Consider the following 13,323-nt stretch of genomic DNA (forward strand, 5'->3'; position numbering starts at 1 on the left):
TCCTCTTTCCTCTTCCGCAGCCTTCTCGGGCGGGCAGCCCCGCTCGCATGTGCCCTGCCCACCCCCACCACCTTCCTTGCTGCACGGAGAGCAGCGCATCAACTGCTGAGAGAGATGGGCCCGTTTGCACCCAGCCTGGGAGTCCAACACGCATCAGCGTCTTGGAATGCTGCAGTGTCCTTTTGCAGACGAGCATCTGATCCGCTGCTTAAAACAGGTCCCCGGACGTCCCTGCAAGGCAGCTGGGAATGTCCTGGGTGGGGCACAGCAACAAGGCAACTTCTGGCACACCAAGATCAGCCGTCAGCAGCCGAGACAAGGACACAGCGGCCCAGGCAAGGGACATGGGAACAAACACACGGTGGGGGGAGGGAAACGGGCCGTCCAAAGGGCACCAGAGCACTTCCAGCAGCCCAGCCTGGATTAACCTATGGAGCCCTTTCCTGCCGCACTCGGGGCAACATCGGGCAAACCTGCCTTTCAAAACCAAACCTGGAAACCACCCTCAAAATGTGGGCTTGATGGCCCCCCCCATGGGCAAGGCCACTGAAGGAACCGCCTCCCTCCAGGGCAAGACGCGACGATGCCAAAATGATGACCATGCCCATATCCATCAATCACCCTGCGATGAAGAAACCGTGTACTTGCATCGGATATTTGCAGGGTGACGTCATCAGAGTTTGTCACTTTCCTCCAGTAAAAATCTCACAGGTGGAAAAAGAGCCACCTGCACAAACGGCTATAAAGCCCCCCCCCCCAATTTAGCTGAGTCTGGAGGAGGAGCCAGTGGAGGCTAACTGGGCCTGGGAAGGCCGTTGAGAAGTGCTGGATGAGCAGCGGCAAAGCTGCACTTAAGAGGGTGGGAAGGGGCTTCAGCCTGAGGCCCACCGACTGCTAGCTTTGCCTACACCAGACTCCGTCCCCAGAAGCCACACTGGGCTGATCCTCTTCCAAGCTCTCCGTCCAGTTCCTGGGCAACGCTTGGAAAGCCGGAAGGCCTCCTCTAGGCTGCCTGACTTGCTTTCTCTGCATCTGGCGCTTCCTACGCAGCAACCGAACCCACAGCTGATGCTCTTACCAGCATTGCACAAGCTGCTCCTTGCATCACCTCAAACTTGTCCTCAAGGCCAGGAGACTGGAAAGTCAAGGAGTCCCTTGAATGTCCCCAGTGTCACAAATCCCCGCGTTTTATGATTCGGGGTCTTGACAAGATGGAGCACAAGCCAGGAAATGGAACTTCAGTGGGGGCCTCTTCAAGGGTCCCACCTCAGTGGGAGAGAAAACGAAGGCATAGGCATAAGATGGGGAAAATCCTACTGGATTTGGTATCTAGAGAAGAATCCCACCCATCTGGCTGAACGTGAGTCAATGCAGAAAAAGCCCATGCAATTTTCTAGGATACATCAACAGAACTGCGATTCTGAGGACCGTTCTTGTTTCTCTCCAGTCTGCCCTGGTCAGCTCACGGCTAGAAAGTTGCATCCAGTTCTGGGCACCCGATTTTAGGAGAAAAATGATCAAGAACAGCTGGATGTGTTTAGCCTGCAGAAGGAATTGATGAAAAGCTGTCCTTTAGGGTGGGGGGTCTCCAACGTTGGCAACTTTAAGACTGGCGGACTTCAACTCCCCAAATTCCCCAGCCAGTCAAATAAAGAACATTAGATATTTAAATAAAAGACCACACATGTAACCCTGCTGCCTTTTGCAACAGTTCAGACTAGCCAAACGTAGGTGATCTGTGTCTCCTGTTTATACGCTGCTCCTGAATGGAGAGGCTCTACGTTGCTAAGAGGGTTGATTTATCTTGTCATTTTCTGGCACAGGACAGCCGCACCGTCCATAAGGGGAGCCCCAGCCTACTCGCCTTATGACCAGCCCACTGTCACAGCAGAGGGCCCTGCCCTCAAAGGCTCCTTTCAATAGTCCCCACGTCTCTCCTCTGGAGCAGGGGTCTCCAACCTTGCAACTTTGAGCCTGGAGGACCTCAACGTCAAGCAAAGCTGGCTGGGGAATTCTGGGAGTTGAAGTCCTCCAGGCTTATGGGGAAATGGGGCCAAATTATTCATAGTTCTTCCAAAGATAGGACAAGAAAGGATGGGTTTTTATTACAAGGATGGAGATGGTGGTTGGGATTATAGTTGGACATCAAGAAATGTTTAAAGGAGTCAGGTAGGTGTAGCAATTCAGCTCTAGAGTTCTAGTCCTGCCTTGGCCTCCAAGCCAAGTAAATGAGTGACTCTCCAACTAGTAGGGCCTCCCTTCTCTTTGCAGAAAGGAAGAATCCCATCCTCCCCACCCACCCCCAGGAGAACCCCAAACAACCCTCTGAAACCCTCTGCCCACCTGGCATCTAGGCTCCCCCGTTGCAGCACTCTAGACAAAGCTGTTCAGGGCCTGAGAACGTGGAGCTGCCCACCGGGCCTGGGTAACCCAGGAGGTTGAAAGGGAGTTTCTAGCCTGGGGCCAGCTGGGAAGCCCCTGCACCTAACACCACCCCCTCCTGTGAATAGGAAAGCCAGAGCTAACCAGGCCCTCCAGGCTCACACACACAGATTCACACCCCACTCTGAAGTCTTAACTGATCCACATACAGATATGTGTCAGTCAATGCCCCCCCCCCCTCGGTCTTTCCCAAGGGAGGAGCACACGATCTGCTTATGCTTTGAATTCATAGCCCATCAAAGGATTCCCCACAAGGGACCATCCTGGGTGCCGCCTATGGAAAAAGAGACTACGGGTGTTTGATGGGATCCAGAGCCGAATCCTTCCATCAAGTTCCAATCCCACTCAGGAAAATATCTTGGAGCTGCTGCAAATGCATTGGAGGGTGTAGCCCCCTCCCTTTCTAGGACAGCTTTGCCCTTGTTGACTTCCAGAATTGAAGGGGAGCAGTCCCACAGGGGACACCCCACTTAGATCGCCTAGCCTCTCCGGCACGCCTTGCCTCAGGACAGCCAGGGGCGAAAGGCTCCCGAGAAGCCACGGGTCTCCACCGAGGAAGACGAGGGACGAGGAGGCAGAGGGAGTGGAACTACGAAGGGTTGGTTGCCATAACTGAAGCTGACACAGAGTGAACTGTGCCTGAACAAACGACTCGTGAGTTGGGGTTTGTTCACCCCTGCTAAGACTGGTCCAGGTCCCCATGGCTGGAGAATCCCAGAGACCCCACCCAGCAGCAGACATTCCTCCCCAGGGTCAGGGCAGGGTCTTCTGGGCTGAGGTCTTTGAACTGATCTAGGATGCCTGCACTGTGCACGCCAGCAGAGAACCCGGCCACTTTCCTCATGGAGGCCAATAATTATCCAGTGTGCTTTGCCTGTTGGGAAGCACCAACCCATCCTGTTCCTACCTCAGGGGCTTTCCTTGGACAAGGGGGGGAAGGGTCTCCTCTTGAAGCAAAGGCAGGGCGAGGGCAGCTTCCTTCATTCTCCCTCCCCTCCAAACCCTCCCTTTCCCCATCCCCAATGAGAGGGGGGGGCGATATGGGTTCATGAGCAGAGCTGTCCAGCTGCAGATGGCCTGAAGAAGGGTTCAAAGCAGGGAAAACCCAGCTGCTCCCCACGGCTGTCCCAGGCAGAAAGAGGCATTTCCGGGTCCAAGTGGAGCAAGGTTCAGCCATGGAAGGCCTCTCCTCCTCTTCCTGGCCACCTCAGACTCCTGCCTGGCTTCATTGGCCAGCAACCCTGTCATTTTAGGCAAGTGACGTCTCTTCCCAGGAGGTTTGGCCAAGGAGGTCATCCGGAGGACTGGAAAAGCTGCAGAGCAGGAAATTCAGCTTCGGAGAACTTCATGCTGTCATTGTTGTTTAAAAGAGAAGGCATGATCCTGGCCCTCATGGGTAAGCTTGACAGCCACCGCCAATGGAGCCCAGTGCTTATGACCTTAAGAGACAGCTCCTGGGGACACAGAAGCTGAAGCCGCTGGACCCAAAGTGACCCTTGCTCTCCCTCCTCAGCAGGGTCTTCTCTCTGCAAGCTCACTTTGGGTTAGGCGCTCCTGTCGTGGTGGGCTTTCTGCTGGAGACCCCTCCAGGGTGGCTCATCTCCATAACCTTTCGCCTCTCCAAACCCGCCGTTTCGCCCAGAGGAGAAAAACAGGAGCAGGGGGGGGGGCACTGTAGTTCTGCCCAGCTTCCCAAGGAGTGGGAGGCACAAGGGGGCTTCAGCCCAGTGGATGAAAGGCCACAACCTCCCTCCTCCCTCACAAAGGCAGGGAAAGACACACACACACACATCCTTGAGACCCCAATAAGCCTTCTTCAAGCTGGGAGGGAAGGGGCTAGGAAAAGCAACCGCTGGTGGGTCCTCCTGGCCCAGGTGGAGGGAAGGAAAGATCTCTGCTCCAGGCCTCTTCAAGGGAATAACCTCCCCAGCCCCCCACCCCTCCCTGAGGACTTCGCTGCTTCTGCCCACCAAGCCACCTCAAGCTGCAACCCCTGAAAGTTGAAATGGTTCTAATTATTCTAGGGAAAGAGGGGGCCACAAGGGCCCCCTGGAGCCTTACATGCTCAGCCCCCTGCTTGTACCTCTGCTGAGACTAGTCCTCATGGCCACCCAGAAAAGTCTGTGAACAAAGAGGGAGGTCTGCAAACATGACCATCGGCCTTGGCCCCACAGCACCCATCAAATCCCACCACAAGATTCTGAGCTGCAACTTCCGAAGACGGAGCTGCCTGGGTGGGAGACAAGCGGGATCCATTAAAAAGCCCCCCCCCCAAAAACCCCAACAAGGGTGGCACCAGTTGGCAGAGCACACAACCCGCATCTGTAGTTGAAAGGTGGAAAGGAGGAAACCAGGACTTAACCCCCCCCCCCACCTACACACACAGCACACCAGGTGGCATGATATATTAATATCTGGCTGTTTTAAAAGAAGGTACCCCTGCCAACAACCTCTCCAAGTGCCCACCTCTCGCGCATCAGGCTCACACCCCAAGGAAGAAGCGGGCATCATCTCTGCATGTGGGGCACAGGGGAGGAAAGTCCAGGGGCATCTCAGCAACCACAGACAACCACCGCAGCTACTTCTTCTGCCAGATGGGAGCGTGAGGGGGAGACTGGCAAAGGGCGGCTGTGTCTCTTGCAGCATCAAACAACCTTCAAGCAGCTGGAGCAAAATCAGAGCCGTCAAGGAGACAGGAAAGTCATTGGATCCTCCCTCTTCCTTCCCCAGGCCACATTGATCAACGGCAGTTCCATTTTTATGCAGGATTGCAGGGAGGAAAGGGAGAAAATTCTCGCACGGCCCCATTTTTCCCCCCCTGGAGCACAGAGGAGGGAGACAGTGGCCATGTGTGCTTCCTCTCAAACCAAGCCCATCGTTTCTCCAATGTTCCCACAAGCCCCCAGGGTCAGATGGCGTTAGAGAGGCCGGAGCCCCTACCCAGAGTACCAGGCCAGCCTCCATGGCTTCGGTCACCCAAGAGATCCCTCCGTCTCTGGACAAAGCTGAGGGGTCTTTCAAAAGTTCCCCATTTAAACATCAAGGACACAATGGGGAGGAACAAGGTGAACAGAAACAGCAGAGAAAGCAAAGGACTTCCTACCTAACCCCTGGAAGGACCCTGCCAATCATTCTACAGCTCAAGGGATTTAAATTGTTCAAAAGAAATAGAAGAAGAGAAGAGAGCTGGAAGGGACCTTGGAGGTCTTCTAGTCCAGCCCCCTGCTCAAGCATGAGACCCTATACTATTTCAGCTCAGTGACTGTCCAGCCTCTTCTTAAAAGCCTCCAGTGATGGGGCTCCCACGATTTCTGGTGGCAAGCTGTTCCACTGGTTAATTGTCCTCACTGTTAGGAAGTTTCTCCTGACTTCCATATTCCTTCTCTCTTTGATTAGTTTCCATCCATTGTTTCTTGTCCTGCCTTCTGGGGCTTTGGAGAATAATTTGACACCCCCCTCTTCTTTGTGGCGGCACCTCAAATACTGGAAGGCTGCTATCATGTCACCCCTAATTCTTCTTTTCTTTAGACTAGCCAGACCCCAAACCTGCAGCCGTTCTTCCTACATTTTAGTCTCCAGGCCTTTGATCATCTTAGTTGCTCTTCTCTGAACTTTTTCCAAAGTCTCAACATTTTTTTTGTAGTATGGAGACCAAAATTGGTTGCAGTATTCTAGGCATGGTCTTACTAGGGTTTTATAAAGTGGTACTTTATAAAGTATTAAAAATTTGAAAGAGGGACACATAACTAAGGCAGAATACCAATAAATAGCCCAAATCTACAAAGATGAAGTCAGGAAAGCTAAGGCTCAGAATGATTTTTAAAAAAAAAGAATGAATTAAGACTTGCAACAAATTTCAACAATAATAACAATAACGAAAGTTTTTCAATATGTAAAAACCAAGAAAAAAGTCAAGGAAATAATCCGTCTACTAATTGGAGAAGATAGCAAGGAGCTGATGGGCAGCCGGCAGAAAGTGCAACTGCTTAATTTATTTTTTACATCTGCCTTTACACAAAAGGGAAACCTAACAAAATCAGCACCGTAAAAGGCAGATTAGGAATATAAGTCAAAATAGACAAGAAAGTGGTAAACACCTGTCCGTTCTAGACAATCACCAGAACCAGATGAATTATATCCCAGGGTGCTGAAGGAGTTGACAGATGTGATCTCAGAACTGCTGAACTGTATCTTTCAAATATCCTGGAGCACCAGGGAACTACCAGAGGAGTGGAAAACAGCTGACTGTTCCAATCCTCCAAGAAGGAAGAAAAAAATGGACCAAGGAAACTACAGATCAATCAGCCTGGCATCAATACCTGAGAAAATCCTGGAAAAGATAAGCAAGCAAGGGATCTGGGAACACCTAGAAACAAGCAAAGCTATTACTAGAAACCAACATGGGTTTGTCAATGACCGATCATGCCAGACCAATCTTATTTCATTCTTTGACAAAGTGATTAAATGAGCAGACCAGCGAAATGCTGTGAACATAGTGTACTTGGACTTCAGTCAGCCATTTGACAAAGTAAACTACAATCTACCTTTTCATAAGCTAGAAAAAAGTGGAATAGACAACATCACCACCAGATGGGTTTGCAACTGGCTGATCAACTGCCCTCAATGTATAGTCCTCAATGGAACTACATCTACATGGATGGAAGCAAGCAGAACCTCGGAGTTCTATCTTAAGCCCAATGTTCTTCAATATCTTCATAAATGATTTGGGTGAGGGGACAGAAGGGAAACCGATCAAATTTGCAGATGACACTAAGCTGGAAGAATAGCCAAACCCTTTTGAAGATAGACTCAAGATATAGAAGGATCTTAACAGATTTCAACACTGGGCTATACCCTGCGGTGGGATTCATTTTTTTTTTACTACCAGTTCCGTGGGCGTGGCTTGGTGGGTGTGGCTGGGGAAGGATACTGTAAAATCTCCATTCCCACCCCACTCCAGGGGAAGATTACAGCAAAATCCCCATTTCCTCCCAATCAGCTGGGACTCGGGAGGCAGAGAATAGATGGGGGCAGGGTCAGCCAGAGGTGGCATTTGCCGGTTCTCCGAACTACTCAAAATTTCCACTGCCGGTTCTCCGAACTGGTCAGAACCCGCTGAATACCACCTCTGGCTATACCCAACAAAATGAAATTCAATGATGAGAAAAGTAAGGTCACTTAAGCAAGAAAAACCAAATACACGGGTACAAAATAGGTATTACCTGGCTCAACAGGGATCTGAGAGTCTTAGTGGACAATCACTTAACCAGCAGCTGCCAAAAAAGCCAATTAACAGAGGGGTGGAATGAAGGTCACACCAAGTGTTAGTACATCTCACAGCCTACAGATCTGATCTGAAATCCAAAGTCACAAAATTTGTGAGGATTGCGGAAGAGTCGGCACACAGCAGAGATCAGACCGTTCTCCCTTTCACCATGAACAGGAGAGTTCAGCTCCACACTTGGCCACAAAGCCACCTCGTTTGTCTCCTCTGCTGAAGGTGGCGGATTTGCTATGAAGATACCGTGCACGCTTAAGTGTTGTCATTTGATGTGACTGCGGCCCACTAAGTCTTCTGATTACAATGGGTGGAAATTGGACAAGTAAACACAAAAAGTGAGGTCTGGAAGCAAGAACAGAATGACAAGTCTAACAAAGGAGAAAAGAAGCCAAGGGCAGGTTTTATTGTAGCCCCTTCATGTTTCCTGTAGGAGTAGAATAATACACCATAGAAAATGTCAGCAAATGCACAAATAAGAATTCTGGGTAATTCCACACAGCATCGTACGGAAAGCCATTTGCCTCTCGTTTTAAAAAGACAAAGTTCACATCACCGAGGCTTAGCCGTATGGTAGGAGAGCTGAAAGGAGAGCTGCACTTCTGACCGTGAGGAAAGACCCCAGACCACCATTCGGAGGTGAGCTGCTCCTAAAATGAGAAGTATAAAGTGCCTCCTCTAACCAAGCAGCATACAAATCACATTATATTGTATCATGTCACATATCATATATCATATCTTATCACATCACATCATAGTTAGTTAGCTAGCTAGCTCCTTTTGGGGAGAGCCTCTGAGTTGTCCAGGGGAGGCCAGAGACAAATCCAGGCTGGTCCTGGACCTTTGAAGCCGGCTTGGCCTTAATTGGCCTTTTCACTCAAAGACTATAAAATGGTCTGAATGGGGAGAAGTCACAGGTTTCCCCGCAGGGGGAGAGATCTGCAGCCCTTTCATTCCGGGTCACAGGAGGCCCAACTCTGAAGCTGCTAAGACAAGAAAGAGACCCCTCCCCTCCTCCAGATCCTTGCAGCTGCTGCTCCTTCCTCATCCTCTGGTGCTCCCTTCCCAAAAGCGAAGGGCTGGTAAGTCAAGCGGGAGGGGGGCCCCCACCCCACCCCTCGGCCTCCAGAGGGCTCCCGGCTGCATTCACACACTGCGAGGATCCAGCATTTTCCCAACGCACGAAACTTCCTGAGCTCCCATCTTGGCTGGCTCCCTGCATGCCTTCCGCACAGAAGCCGCCCGATCCTGCGCCTGGCTGACCCAAGAGCTCTGCCGGCGGCTGCGTTCGCGCCCGCGTATCCTGAACCCAAGCAGCCCGGATTTGCGCAAGAAGCCGAGCCGTCCAAAATAATCACCCCGGTTGAAAAGGACCAAGTTTCGCCTCCGGTCGCCAGGCGCCACAAGTAGCCCCCCCCCGCCACCCCGCTTTGGCTCCTGGGAGGCTCCCCAGCCTTGTCTTCAGCGCGCCCTCCGGCCGGACCGGGCGCTGCCCGAGGGCGCCGCGGACGAGGCGCTTTAGGAGCCGAGTAGCCGCCGGGCGGGCTGCGGAGGCCACGTCAGTCCCCGAAGTCGCCGCGGATCCTCCGCTTCCCTTCCCCCCCTTCCCCTTCCCGGCCTTCCGGGGAAGCCGGGGCCGGAGCGGCGCAGCGGAGCCGGAGAGAACTACGCGGGTCCGTCGCAATGGAGGAAGGCCCCGCCCAGCCCCCCCTCCCCAATGGCCGATAGTTCACTCCAGTGCGCCCCCCTCCCTCCCACCCCATTTGTCCTGCTCAAGTTTCTGGCTCCCCGAGAGGAGCTTGGAAGCGGCCACAATCACTGCCGGCCACCCAGGCCCGCCGGGCATGGCTCAGTGGTTGGGTGAAGCCAGGCCTGGGCAGAATCCAACCCGAGTCACAGGAGATGATTTTTCTCCCTTCCCTGAGGCTGGAAGGCAAGCATCTGAATTGAAGCAGGTGCTTTCCCTACAGGAGCATCCTGGACAACTCCCCCCCCCCCATTCTGCCATGGGACTCAGCCGAAGGTCTGGCCCCTGATAGTAAACTGAATAGCCTTCCTGACCACTGCCAACTGACTGGACCAGAGGTCTCAATGGGATGATGACACAGGTCACCCCTGCCCCAAGTTCTCCCAAGAGGTCAATTCTGCCCTGACCCAAAAGGGAGGGAGGGAGGGAGGGAGCAGGAGAGCCCTGGCACTGTGTGCAAAGAAGCCAACTTGGCTGGGAGGCCGGGCTCTCCTTGGGAAAGGAGCACAGCTGGCTGGAGTTCAAGACAAACAGACCCACAAAAGTTTAACGGCATCAATTTCTGTTTGAAAAAGAAAAATCGACAGATGAATCAACATTTCAGTCATTCATTGTGTAAGCAGAGCACTGACTCTGGACGCCCAACTGTCCAGCAGGGAGGCCGACCATTCCCTGCTCTGGACCTTTCAGCCCAGTGCAATTGCCTCCAGCACAATCCCAGAGACCTCAATGAGGACAATCTCAGTCCTGCATGCAAAGGGTGCAAAACGCCCCCCCCCATCGCCCACAGGTTAATGTGAGCAGTAGAGCCCAGATAGGCAGATGCTCCCTACCCAGCATCCTTTGGGGCAGCCAGTGAGGAGCCTCCTACAATGGCAACAACAACAATGGCTGCAAGGTACATGATCCATCCATGGGACACCACAGCCCATCAGTCAATAGTCGGGGCCTTACAGCAGGGAGACCAATCTCACTCAAGCTGTGGAAGGGCAGCCCAATGGGGGGAAAGTCAAACTCACTTAATTAGAATTATGTCAATGAAAGCTAAATATAATTAACATGTTCTGCCCAACAAAATTATCATCCAGTGACAATTCTGCAGCCTCGGACCCTGGCCTCGGGCGTCTGCATAGGAGAAACTCCACAACCGAGCAGGCAAATTCCCTTTTGCCTCACCTGGATCAGAAATGCACACCTGTGTGATGGTCTTTGGCCCCTCAGATTCCAGTTGTGGGCTGGGGACCCTGAATAGGTGGAGGAGACTCCTCAGCCTCCCAGAGATTGTGAATCAGAGGCGCCAATGCAACAAGGCACCCTCTCAGGTGGCACCTCTCAGCCCAGGCGTGGGGCACCTCTGCCCCAAATGCTTTCCTGGCTCCATTGGTTTTCTCACTCAAGCAGTTCTCCAGCTTGGGTGTCAGCCTGGATCCTCCTATAATCGCAGCTCTTGACAAACTAGGACAACCGACGCAGCAGCCGTTCTCTACGGAGCTTCAGCGACAGAATCGCGGATTTCCACGAGAAAACCCGCCTTTCGCTCTGCACGGGAATCACTTCTCGCTTTCAAGGCGGAGAAGAGGCAACAAAGCCGGGGCGGCGGACGGGATTTCGACCTAATGAGTTGTTTACATGCCTGCTGAGCCCCGACCGCCGCCCCCTCCCCGCCAACTCCGGAGCGCCTCTGCCTCACACCCACAACAGGAACAACACGCCCGCTGATGCTCGCAGTTGTCAACAACACCTCCGGCCGCCTCCGGGCCTGGCGAGGCTCCGGCCTTCCTGCCCCGGGTTTTGGGGGCAGAGTTCGCGGAGGAGCGGAAAGCGCACGCAGGCCAGCCCCACCGCCGAGCTCTGGCCGCGGCCCTCCGAGGCGACGAGCCGCGGCCTCCCTCGGCATCGCTGCCGAGCGCGGCCCCTTCCCGGCGGTCTGCCTGGAAAGCTCTTTCCCCCCAGCGCCCCTCTCAACGCCGACACCGGCCGCCCCGCGGAGGAAGGCCCGCTCACGTCCCGAGGAGCGCGCTTGGGGCGGCGCCGAACCCCGCGGGGCCTCGGGACTCCCGGCCGGCTTCGGGAAAAGGGGCTCCGCGAAGTTCCACGAGGCCCCGGGAACAGGGCGGGGAGGGCGGCGGCGGCGGCCGGGAGCGCGGGGGGCGACCGGGAGGCTCTCCCTAAAGTCCAGGCGGAGCCTCTCGAACCGCCCGGGAGGACCCTCGGCCGGGCCGGACTGGAAGGTCGCCCGCTACAGCCGAGGATCGGAGACCGAGCGGGGCGATCAGGAAGCTCCGGCTCTTCGGGTCACTTTGGCCTCCCGTCCGCGGCCTCGCCTTGCCGGCCACCGGCGGGAGTTGCAGACCTCCGCGACTTGCCGCCGCTCCCGGCAACTCGGACTGAGTCCGCACGGCGGCGAGGAGGCCTGGCGCCCGGCCGAAGCTTCCAGCCGCGCAGAGAAAGCCTGCTCTGGGGCAACAGAGGCAGCCGCTGCCCGGGTGGCCGCCCGCAGCGCGCGGGCTCCCATTCCGCCAAGCCCTCCTCGGCCCTTTTCTGCGGGAGGAAAAAGCAGCAACTCACCCAGCGGGAGGAAATGTTTGGTGTCCATGTCCGCGGTTTAACTCATGCCCTGCGGCTCGGCTTGGCGATCGGCGGCGGGAAAGAGCCGAGGCGGCGGGAGGGCCCCGCTGCGGAGCCCGCCGAGCCAGAGGCGCAGGGAGGCGGATCCCGGGTCGGCCGGCTGGAAGGGCCCTTCGGCGTCTCTCCGCGTCGCGCTGGCGGATGGGGGGCCGGGACTCTCCTCCCCCCTCCCGCCGCGGCCGCTACGGAGCCTCGCTCCCGGCCTCGCCTCCTCCTCGCAGGCAGCAGCGCCTTTCGAAACGCCCCGCAGGCAGAGCCCAGAGGAGCCGAGCCAGTCCCGCGGGGTGTGCGCAACGCCGCGGCGGAGGGAGTTGGTAAAACTCGCCCAACAATGTAACTAAAGTACAGGACTTGTGTCGGTGCCTACGCGCGCCCCCGCTGGCGGGCAGCGGGCGAGCGAGGAGACAGCCAGTGCGCGCGCGCGCGCCTCTCTCCGCTCGCTCGCTCTCCAGGCGCCGCAGAGCGAAGGGGCCCGGCGAAGGGGGAGTCCGACGGCCGACCGGCCACGGCGACGGGGCGGTGCGCTGGGCTGTTCCCGGGGCGGGGGCTCTCGGCGGCCCTCCCCGCGAGCCCAGAAGACCGGCTTTCCCGAACCGGCTGGGACGTCCCCGGGGTGGGATGGTGGGCCTCGGCGTCGGGTGCCAGTCGGAGAACGGAGGCTTGGTGGGGGAGGGAAGCGGCGTGGAAGCCGCGGGGGTCCCGGGCCCTTCCTGCCCGCCATGGACGAAGGGCGGGGGCGGTGGGTCCTGCGCGGAAGGAAGCCGACTTGCCGGATCCCTGCGGGCGCTGCGGAAACCGAGGGGCGACCGCTTCCCCCCTCTCCGCAGTGCTCCGGCCAACCGCCCGAGACCCGGGGCATGGCTCTGGCGGCGGCGGCGGCGGCGGCTCTCGGCCTGCAAAGCGAAGCCGGGCTGAGATTGTCGGCTGCCGCCCGGCGCGAAACCCACAGACCGCTCGCAGCCCTGTGCCGGGAAGACACCCGAGCTAGGCTGGCCTTGGCGTCGCCTCCGCAAACAGGGCAGGGGCGGCCGGACGGGAGCGCTCAACCTCACCGAGGCCGAGCCGGAGGGGCGCCCGACCCCGGCCGACCGTCGGCTGCCCGGCAGGATGGACCGAAGGCCAGAGCACGATTCCCCCCTCCCGCTTATTCCGAGCCGGGAGGGGCGCCTCTCCTGCGGCCCTCCAATGGCAGCGAGGGGGCGGGCCCGACAGCGCGCGCGGCCCCCGT

The 13,323-nt window shown here is 56.2% G+C and overlaps 1 protein-coding gene across 2 annotated transcripts in view; it reads right to left on the reverse strand.

The window, feature by feature from the left end:
• Nucleotides 1-12,472, reverse strand: part of RXRA (retinoid X receptor alpha) — a 97,995-nt gene extending 85,523 nt beyond the window's left edge. The window contains exon 1 of one of the 2 annotated variants that reach the window (XM_081967494.1): nt 12,036-12,472. In XM_081967494.1, the coding sequence (XP_081823620.1) occupies nt 12,036-12,063 (28 nt within the window). In that variant the 5' untranslated portion in view covers nt 12,064-12,472. The remainder of the gene's footprint in view (nt 1-12,035) is intronic. The other variant, XM_081967495.1, reaches the window with a different exon arrangement.
• Between the last annotated feature and the right edge of the window lie 851 nt (nt 12,473-13,323).

Source organism: Natrix helvetica, assembly GCF_964273705.1.
Source record: "Natrix helvetica genome assembly, chromosome: 15".
NCBI lineage: Eukaryota > Metazoa > Chordata > Lepidosauria > Squamata > Natricidae > Natrix > Natrix helvetica.